Source organism: Schistocerca piceifrons, chromosome 5 (assembly GCF_021461385.2).
Source record: "Schistocerca piceifrons isolate TAMUIC-IGC-003096 chromosome 5, iqSchPice1.1, whole genome shotgun sequence".
Lineage (NCBI taxonomy): Eukaryota > Metazoa > Arthropoda > Insecta > Orthoptera > Acrididae > Schistocerca > Schistocerca piceifrons.
The window spans coordinates 106226005-106237005 of NC_060142.1; the positions used below are offsets into that span (position 1 = coordinate 106226005).

The 11001-nt window shown below is 47.1% G+C and overlaps 1 protein-coding gene across 1 annotated transcript in view; it reads right to left on the reverse strand.

Annotated features, from left to right (window-relative positions):
* Nucleotides 1-10779, reverse strand: part of LOC124798571 (cytochrome P450 6k1-like) — a 63929-nt gene extending 53150 nt beyond the window's left edge. Inside the window, exons 1-2 of the mRNA XM_047262032.1 lie at nucleotides 10709-10779; nucleotides 1874-2100 (exon numbers count right to left, since the gene is read on the reverse strand). Coding sequence (XP_047117988.1) covers nucleotides 1874-2093 — 220 coding nt within the window. The 5' untranslated portion in view covers nucleotides 2094-2100; nucleotides 10709-10779. The remainder of the gene's footprint in view (nucleotides 1-1873; nucleotides 2101-10708) is intronic.
* Nucleotides 10780-11001: the final 222 nt, after the last annotated feature.

Below are 11001 nucleotides of genomic sequence, written 5' to 3' on the forward strand. Positions count from 1 at the left end.
CAATGTCTCGTCACCAGTTATGATTGTCTTGAGGAACATCTCGTTCTCATTTGCACGATTCGAAAGCTCTTCCCTGACGAGCTTTTTGTGCTCTCGAAGAACCTTTACCGACGCATTATGAAGACTGAACCTTGGTCTCAACATCATAACCGTAGACCAATGTCTCGTCACCAGCTATGATTGTCTTGAGGAACATTTCGTTCTCCTTTGCACGATTCGAAAGCTCTTCACACGTTGCGAGGCAAAGTCGTTCTGGTCTTGAGTCAGTCGTGGGACGAATCTAGCTGCAGTACGATGCATTCGAAAATGTTGTGTCAGGATTTCATGGCATGATCTAACTGAAATGTTCCATTCTTCTGCGGTCTCTCGAACAGTCAGTCTTCCACTGGAACGCACGATTTCGTGAAGTTCCTGACTTGAGCGTCGTCAGTAGACATCGAAGGGCGTCCTGAACGAGGGTCATTTTTAACTTCGACCCCCCTTATGAACCATCTCTAACACCGGGTACGGCATAAGGACTCATCACTGTAGGCTTCCTGCATCATTTGGCGAGTCTCTGTAAAGGTTTTCCGAGTTGCACGCAACATTTAATGCAGACGCGGTGCTCCTCTATCTCTGACATGTCGAAGTTCCCAAACTATGCGACACAACGTTCTACTCAATACAGTACTCAACAATAATTAACAGAGATACAACAATGAAACTTACGATAGTTCCAGATTAAAGACAGGCGTGTGCAGGTATGCCAACCGCATTTCTCTCCAATACACCACTGGCGCGAAATTACAAATTTTCCGGAATTTTTTAATTGTTCGGCGCTGACAACCGCATATTCCGCATTGCCCACATCCCAATCGCGTGCTACAGAAAGGGGAGCCAGCTTCATCAGGTTAAGACAGCCACCTCTCCTACACCATACCGCTAATCAGTGCGATGATCAATTCCGTCCGCTGGACTGGACAATGGGCACCACAAACCGTCATTGTTCCATTTGAAAATGGTTACCAGCTTCTCGTGCCGCTCTCTGCTGTATAAACAAAATTTCATAACCGTCCAAAGTCAAAAAAGTTAGGGTGGCACACAGAAACACTACGCTTCAGGTAACCACCGGAAAGAACGGAACAACGGAACTTACTGTGAAGTGTTACACACGTCGGTGAGACCCCATACAGCTCGCTGATGGCTCCACATCTTGCTAAGCCGCCTCTTTCTGCCTACTGTGTATGCGTTGGCTAAGCCGCCGTAGTCGCCTTGGAAAGAGCAGAATGAAGAAGGCGGTGCCCATACACAGCAACTTGCCAACTCTTCCACAACCTTTTGCAGAGGCCAACAGCTTCATTAGCGACTGACTGCCGACTTCCGAAATCCGTCCGTGAGGGTTCAGTATTCACCACCTGCATGCCATAAGCATTTGCAGTCGACTTGGCGAGTTCCAGGTAGCTCCACGAAATTATGTAACAATGAGCCCTTCCAGCCAGGCAGGGTCAGCAACAAAATTCACGCGTTTCTTCCTACACGCTAACTGCACTCGCTGCGAGGTGCTGCTACCTGCCATGTCTTCCAGAAGGGTTTCCGCAACAGTTTCTGGTGATGACCAGACAACTGAACCATTCGCCCTTGAGCCAGCCGCCTCGGCCTCCACAGCAGCACACTGAAGAGAGACCAGTCCGTCTGAGGCTACCGACCGCCTCAGACACCAGTCTGTGGTGTCCACAGCAGCAGCAGAACGAACACGCAGTTGCGGACAGGAAGTGGAACGTTGGAAACGCACAGAGCACGTCTACATCATCACATATTATGTCCCAGATTCTCTTAACAAATAATGAATATAATTATAGTCTGTTTATCACTGACAAAAATTTTAATTTCTTACTTGGCAGCTGATTGTATATGTTCTGCATGGTCTGAGCAATACATTCGTGGCCGAAAAAGTTTCTCCAGAAGTTTCCAAACGGAACTGTAGGTTCTGCATACGGCACCCCCTTCTTCTTCCAGTACCTGTAGCTATTGGAGAACCAGAGGTAGAGGGCGAGCACGGCCGCCGACAAGACGACGACCAACTCGGCGATCCACGAGTCCAGGAGCAGCGCCATCTGGAGCCTGGAAAAAAAGTACAAAGCGGGGAACGGCGTCAACGTCCATTGGACTTATAGCAAGCTACGCACGACGTGGAAACTTATAATGGTGTGGGTGAGAATGGAGTGCATGAGTGATGCTCTGCTGGAGATGGGTGAAGGTGCAGAAGGTAGCCAAATGTTGTGAAAGGCCTTTATTTTTAACCCTAAGGAGACGTATCGCAGTGGCCCAGAGGCGACGGACGTTGAACGTGACACCTAGGAACGCCGGTCTGAGCAGTCCACTATAAGCACTTCTCGAAGAGGCAGACCCGTAGCGAGGGGCTTTGGCCGTCACCACATTCCGGACGGCCGGCTGTTTCTGAGTCAGCATTACCTGACATCGTTTGGAGTGAGGTGGCCGTGGCGGAGCAGGCGGGTGACCGGCCCAGAGGGAGCGGCAGTCACTTCGGGGCGACGAACCCAGGACCGACGGCTGTGGCGCTGCGTCCCATGCCGTCGGACCCCAGCGGCTCAGCGCCGCGAGGTCCTCGCTTTGAATCGTGACGCTACGGCAGGATCCTCGGAGGGGAGTCTCGTGGAGACGACGAAGGACACAAGCGGTCTGGTGGCTGGGACTGTCAGACAGCTGTCTCTGACACGCAGCCTGTCTGAGTCAGCAGTGTGGCGGGCGGCGTCATGAGACAAGCCCACACACCCGGCAGGTGTCAGTCCGTACTCCAGTAGTGCCTTGCCGGTAACCCAGTCCGCCGGCTAGGGGGTGTATATGTACGGTCAGTGCTTAATTTATAAAATTTTAGGTCTTTCAGTCCATATGTGTTCCGCTCGTTGACATACCAAGACAAAACAACGATGCCCCTTCGGAATTCACCCAATCCACCTTCTGTCGGGGAGCACAATTACTTTTCTTTGCCATTTATGGGCAATTTTAGTTATGAACTGGCAAAACTTTTCCGGGGAGTGGGCTCTCGTATAGTATTTTCCGCGGCTACCAATCTCCAGTTTATGTACATACATAATGAATCACTTAAAAAGAACAACCTTTTGGCATCGGGGGTATATCTGCAGGAGTGTCGCGATTGTAATGCGGGATATATTGGACAAACAGGCAGAACCTTCAAAATTAGATTGCAAGAACATCTTCTTAATAGGTGGGGACAGGTAAAACAGAGCTCTGCCTTTGCCCAACACTTTAAAGCCACAGTCCTCCGAAAGTACACGATCTTAAGATTTTGCATTTTGCGCAAAAGGGTAAGAAGTTAAACGTTTTGGAAGAAATTGAAATAGTTAGGCATATGGAAGACAAATATTTGTCTCTCCATAACGGCCAAATAATTGGCGCCAATCAGGCCTTTTTAGAAGTTATGAAATCGGTGCTATTAATGTAATCCTGGAGCTCTCGTAGTCCCGTCTACTGCCTAAATATGAGCTCTGTTCCTCTCTGGTCTTAGAAAATCCATTAGGTTTTCTATTTTTTTTTTTTTTACTCTTATAGGATACTTGCGAGTTTGTCGCTTTAAATGATGAGGTTACACATTTCAATGTAGCTATAAAAAAAAGGGGGGGGGGAGTTTACCCGCATAACGTCCGTCTTCCACGTTGGTGTGTATTTTTTAAGCCTAATAATTTTACTTGTATTTTATAAAAAAAAGTTTTCTTGCTAGATGCTCTAGCTCCGAATGACGCAGTTTAACGACGGCAATGTTGGCCTGATATATCCGACGATGCCCTTTGGCTACACTGACTAAAGGATTCTTAAGAAATACCAAATTAAGATATTTGCTCTTTCAATAGGTGATCTGTTTATATTTTCACTAGGTGATCTGTTTATACATGCTTATAGGTTATCACAACGCGATCGTTAAATAGATGTATTTCTTCTCTGTCTCCTATTTAGATAACCTGAAGATGCCTAAATAAGGCGAAACGCGTCGTTGAAAAATAAAAAAAACTAAAATTGCAAACAAGACTGTTTTTAACCAATAAAATTTTAGGTGCAAGAACGCACCCCTTCCACCACCCAACACCGCACGTCCTTCCTTCCCTGCCTCCACCCAACCGCCTCGCACCTTTGCGTACCCGACGCCTTCCCGACCCCGCCAGCCTCTGCCACATGCAGGTCTTAAAAATCACAAGTGTCGAATGTCGAAATTATTTTTACTAAGAAATGTTCTAAAAGTCACTTAATCAAACCATCAAAACGACAAGATTTAATATAAACAAGATTTCGTCAAAGCAAATTATGCAGATGCTCATGCTCAAACACTCGTTAAGTTATTTATTACATCTACATTTACATCTACATATCTATATCTGCGCAGCCACTCGGCAAGCCACAGCACGGTGCGTGGCGGAGGGTACCCTGTATCACTACTAGTTATTTGCTATCCTGTTCCACTCGAAAATAGAGCGAGGGATAACCGACCATCTATATGTTTCTGTATCACCCCTAATTTCTCGCATCTTATCTTAGTGATTCTTACGCGCAATCTATGTTGGCGTCAGTAGAATCGTTCGGCAATCAGCTTCAAATGCCGCTTCTCTAAATTTCCTCAATAGTGTTTCTCAAAAAGAACTGCACTTTCCCTCCAGGGATACCCATTTGAGTTCCTGGAGCAACTCTTACATGTTGTTCGAACCTACCGGTGACAAATCTAGCGAACCTCTTCGATGTTTTACTTCAATCCGACCTGGTGCGGCTCCCAAACACTCCAGCAATCCTCAAGGACAGGTCGCACCACTATCCTGTATGCAGTCTCCTTTACAGATGGATCAAAATTTTCCACAGTTCTCCCAATAAAACGAAGTTGACCGTTCGCCCTCCCTACCAAAGTTCTCATATGCTCGTTTCTTTTCACATCGCTTTGCAACGTTATGCCCAGATATTTAAAATACACTCCTGGAAATTGAAATAAGAACACCGTTAATTCATTGTCCCAGGAAGGGGAAACTTTATTGACACATTCCTGGGGTCAGATACATCACATGATCACACTGACAGAACCACAGGCACATAGACACAGGCAACAGAGCATGCACAATGTCGGCACTAGTACAGTGTACATCCACCTTTCGCAGCAATGCAGGCTGCTATTCTCCCATGGAGACGATCGTAGAGATGCTGGATGTAGTCCTGTGGAACGGCTTGCCATGCCATTTCCACCTGGCGCCTCAGTTGGACCAGCGTTCGTGCTGGACGTGCAGACCGCGTGAGACGACGCTTCATCCAGTCCCAAACATGCTCAATGGGGGACAGATCCGGAGATCTTGCTGGCCAGGGTAGTTGACTTACACCTTCTAGAGCACGTTGGGTGGCACGGGATACATGCGGACGTGCATTGTCCTGTTGGAACAGCAAGTTCCCTTGCCGGTCTAGGAATGGTAGAACGATGGGTTCGATGACGGTTTGGATGGACCGAGTACTATTCAGTGTCCCCTCGACGATCACCAGTGGTGTACGGCCAGTGTAGGAGATCGCTCCCCACACCATGATGCCGGGTGTTGGCCCTGTGTGCCTCGGTCGTATGCAGTCCTGATTGTGGCGCTCACCTGCACGGCGCCAAACACGCATACGACCATCATTGGCACCAAGGCAGAAGCGACTCTCATCGCTGAAGACGACACGTCTCCATTCGTCCCTCCATTCACGCCTGTCGCGACACCACTGGTGGCGGGCTGCACGATGTTGGGGCGTGAGCGGAAGACGGCCTAACGGTGTGCGGGACCGTAGCCCAGCTTCATGGAGACGGTTGCGAATGGTCCTCGCCGATACCCCAGGAGCAACAGTGTCCCTAATTTGCTGGGAAGTGGCGGTGCGGTCCCCTACGGCACTGCGTAGGATCCTACGGTCTTGGCGTGCATCCGTGCGTCGCTGCGGTCCGGTCCCAGGTCGACGGGCACGTGCACCTTCCGCCGACCACTGGCGACAACATCGATGTACTGTGGAGACCTCACGCCCCACGTGTTGAGCAATTCGGCGGTACGTCCACCCGGCCTCCCGCATGCCCACTATACGCCCTCGCTCTAAGTCCGTCAACTGCACATACGGTTCACGTCCACGCTGTCGCGGCATGCTACCAGTGTTAAAGACTGCGATGGAGCTCCGTATGCCACGGCAAACTGGCTGACACTGACGGCGGCGGTGCACAAATGCTGCGCAGCTAGCGCCATTCGACGGCCAACACCGCGGTTCCTGGTGTGTCCGCTGTGCCGTGCGTGTGATCATTGCTTGTACAGCCCTCTCGCAGTGTCCGGAGCAAGTATGGTGGGTCTGACACACCGGTGTAAATGTGTTCTTTTTTCCATTTCCAGGAGTGTATATGTCTGTTTCAAGCAGGATACTAGTAGTACTGTATCTGGACATTACAGGTGTGACCTTCCTATTCATCCGCACCAACTTACATGTTTCCACATTTAGGGCCAGCTGCCATTCATCCCACCAACTGAAAGTTTTGTCTAAATCGTCTTGTATCTTCCTACAGTCACTAAACTTCGACACCTTACCGTACACCACGGCATTATGAGAAAACAACCGCAGCTCACTGATACACTTGACACGAGACGTCGCCATGCTACTAGATCGCTGATGTTGCTGGCAATCGTAAAAAAAAACACTGTTGACAAGAAGGCTACCGATTTGGACCAATCACAACTTTGGAACGAAGCTCAACTTAAGTTGGGTGCAGAAACCCACACACACCCACACACACACACACACACACACACACACGGTCGGACACTATCATGCCTCTTCTCATCACACCGACGTTCATCTTCCTTTGTCACTTTCGTGGCCGAGCGGTTCTAGGCGCTGCAGTCTGGAACCGCGAGACCGATACGGTCGCAGGTTCGAATCCTGCCTCGGGCATGGATGTGTGTGATGTCCTTAGGTTTGTTAGGTTTAAGTAGTTCTAAGTTCTAGGGGACTGATGACCTCAGAAGTTGAGTCCCATAGTTCTCAGAGCCATTTGAGCCTTTATCACGTTCAGGTACAGCGGTAAATTATAGTTACACTGTGGTTTAATACAAGTGTTCTATTTTCAAATTACCAGAGCCAACTTGTTCCAGTGATTTCAAAAAACAATTCCTTGGGAGGTATGTTACGGCAAAAATTAACCCCTGTATGCGGTCGAAGGAGGCCTTTTAACGTGGAAGACAAGTACTATCTCATACATTAGCCCTTTGGAAACTTCCCGAAGCCTCTTCATCTCCCACAGAGCTGGGTCGCTATTGAGCAAGATGTCGGTCTGACAAAACGCTACATTGCTTGGCTGCAACCCGCGCCCAGAGTATGCCCGTACTGTCACCCCATCAAAGCTCAAAAAGATTTAATCCTCGTTTCAGCTCTGTTTGTAGACAATTTTAGACAAGCTTTATACCTGGTGATAAGCTCACCATAAGGCTGAATCACCTGAATCTATGTATGTGTTAGTACGAGCCGGAAAATAAACAGCAGTCAATTGCTTGGCTGTTCTGACATGAACCGACCCTGACAAAAGTGCTCCCTTATCAAGACTTCTATCAAAATGACTACCTCTGTTCCTTTGATTACACTAATCATGCCTCGACCGTTCCCTTACAGTAAAACGATAGTTAGCGCAAAATGGTATTTGCATACTATATTATACAGCAGTCAATTGCTTGGCTGTTCTGACATGAACCGACCCTGACAAAAGTGCTCCCTTATCAAGACTTCTATCAAAATGACTACCTCTGTTCCTTTGATTACACTAATCATGCCTCGACCGTTCCCTTACAGTAAAACGATAGTTAGCGCAAAATGGTATTTGCATACTATATTATAGACGATGCCTACCATAAATAAATACACCTGCTCTAATGGGTATAAGTAAAGACATTTTTACATGTTGAACACTGATACATACGCACACAATATGTTGTTTATGTTTCTCTGCTTCAAACATTCGTCCCACAAGCACATTACAAAATTTACGATCTGACGCTTTCTGCACCGCGTAACTGCACCACCAAGTGGACTGCTCCTGTCAGTATAGACCAACCGTTTTGCGTCAACACGTCAACATTGTAACATCTGACCTGCTCCCCAGAGGAAAATATGCATTAGTGGCTTATTGATGCCACACGTACTCGGAGATACTAGCCTACCTAAAAACATACAACTTGTAATAGCTATAATTTTTAGTCTGCAAATGATGTAAATACTGATGTAATGTTGTTTGCTACACATCCTCAGTCACCAATAGAAATGTCTGCACTCATACCTGTTACACCCCGTATGTAATAACTACAGCGGAAATTTATATAAAAATTTAAATGTGGTTAGTTCAAGACATTAAAGTTCTTAAAGTTCTGCACCGATTGCTTCGAAATTATGACGCAACAGTGCATTCGAATTCAGGCATATTTTATACGTCTACTTTTAAAGTATATCAATTGTGAATAGATACGTATTATATACTCTTCAAAATAATAAGAGAAAAACGTCTACAAACTTGCGATATGTTAAATCTATCTTGACGTAGGGGTTACTTGTGGTCTTACTTCATGGTGTGAGATCTTCGCTTTCACTGTAGACAACAATTAAAATCATTCGCCATGTATTCGCTGTGTTACGCACTACAGTGTTAAGTGACTCCTCAGAAGGAAGTGAGTACTGGTGCACCAGTGTTTTCTAATGAGGTACACAGATGGTAGATGTCACTTGTGGACGTTGTATTTAACCGGGCGCATAGACTGCGGCATCTGAATTAAGTACATGTTACAAAGGTGGTCTGTTTGAAGCAAAATGGATGAAATTTCTGTAATGTTGCTATAGGTGCCAATGCCTCTCAGTGTGTCATCCATAGGTTGCGGACATGGTATAGGGAGAAAGGTCAATCCACAAGGCTATTTGGGTAAGTTTACACACCCGGAAACTTCTCCATTAGGCGTCAAACGTTGTCATCCACAAATTTATTTGCATAGGGACAACATGGAACTCAAGAATCTTGCAAATCAGTGTGTCGAGTATACCAAATTTCGGGCATTGCCTCTCACCACGTACGAGGCAGTGGTCTATGGCCTTTACTTAGCTACCAAGAGCAGCGGCGTTTGTGTAGAGTTGTCAGTGCCAACAGACAAGCACAGAAATGACCGCAGAAATAAATGTGGGACATACGAGGTACGTATCCGTTACGACAGTGCGGCGAAATTTGGCGTTAATGGGCTATGACAGCAGACCACGGACGCGAGTACTTTTGCTTACAGTACGACAGCGCCTGCAGCGCCTCTCCTTGGTTCGTGACCAAATCAGTGGAACCCTAGACTACTGGAAAACAGTGACTTGGGGAGATGCGTCCAGATTTCAGTTGGTAAGAGCTGATGATAAGGATCGAGTGTGGTGCAGATCCCACGAAGCCATGGACACAAGTTATCAACAACGCACTGCGCAAGCTTGTGGTAGCTCTGTATGTGTGTGGGCGATGTTTACATGGAATGAATTACGTCCTCTGGTCCAACTGTACCGATCATTGATTGGAAATGGTTATGTTAGTCTACTTGGATACCATTTTCAGCCATTCATGGACTTTGTGTTTCCAAACAACGATGGAATTTTTGTGGATGACTACGCCCGTGTCTCCAGTCCACAGTTGTTCGAGTTTTGTTTGAAGAACATTCTTGGACAATTTGAGCGAATGATTTGGCCACCCTGAGCGCTAGACATGAATCCCATCGAACGCTTATGGGACGCAATCGCGAGGTCAGCTGGTGCAGAAAATCCTGCACTTCCGCAATTAATAGACGGCTATAGAAGCCGTATGGCTCTGTATTTTTCTATCAGATTTCCAACAACTTGTTGAGTCAATTCCACCTCGTATTTCTGCACAAAATCGATCAAAAGGCGGTCCGACACGATATTAGGAGCCACCACACGACTTTTGGCACCTCGAAGTATAATCCCTGTAGTGATCCAAGGTGTTTTTACGTGGTTGTTTCATATCCTTTCTGATTAATTTATATGGAAAGCGTTTTCAAATAATGACATGAGTTTACTATGGATTGAATTAAATTTTATGTTAGCATTTGGCTCATTATAGATTTTATCGTAGAACATCTCTTGTAAACTATTCTTAAATGCGTTTGTCCAGGCTTATCAGTTATTCGAACTGGTTTCCACTGACACGTATAAAAACTGTGAGGCATTGTCTTATTTATCCTAACTATCTGAGCGTCATGATGAGAGAGAGCATTTGGTACTCGGTACACACTTACTTTTGCTCTGACCTTCACCAAAGTAGACATTATCAGTTAGGGTCGTACTGTCTTCACCCGTAATCGCTTCCGCCTTGACGTCGACTACTTTCAAAAACGGTGGTTCAAATGGCTCTAAGCACTATGGGACTTAACATCTGAGGTCATCAGTCCCCTGGACTTAGAACTACTTAAAACTAACTAACCTAAGGACATCACACACATCCATGGCAGGATTCGAACCTGCGACCGCAGCGGCAGCGCGATTCCGGACTGAAGAGCCTAGAACGGCTCCGCCACAGCGGCCGGCTTGACGAATTTACTTGTAACGAGAACATAGAATGAAAAATAGCAGCACTTGTGTTAAATACTGACATGCTAGATGTACCGCACAGGGTACTGGTAGCCGAACGCACACCGACCTGTAACGGGCAAGCAGCGTCTGGTATCTGTGCCGGCGGTGGCGGCTGTCCGGGGTCTGAACTGCACCGCAGTTGCCTTTAGGAGACTGTCCTGCCGTCACCCGGAAGCCGCGTTTAAATCTAGGAGGACGCGGCGTGCATCGTGACGCGTCAGACGCCGCATGCGATAACGATGGCGGATCCACCTCAAGGCCAGACAGAGTCCATCGGCCAGTCACCAACACATGAAGACACTACGGGGCACGCATTCGATTATACTACGCTCTGCACGTACCTGAAACATTTTCTTTCAT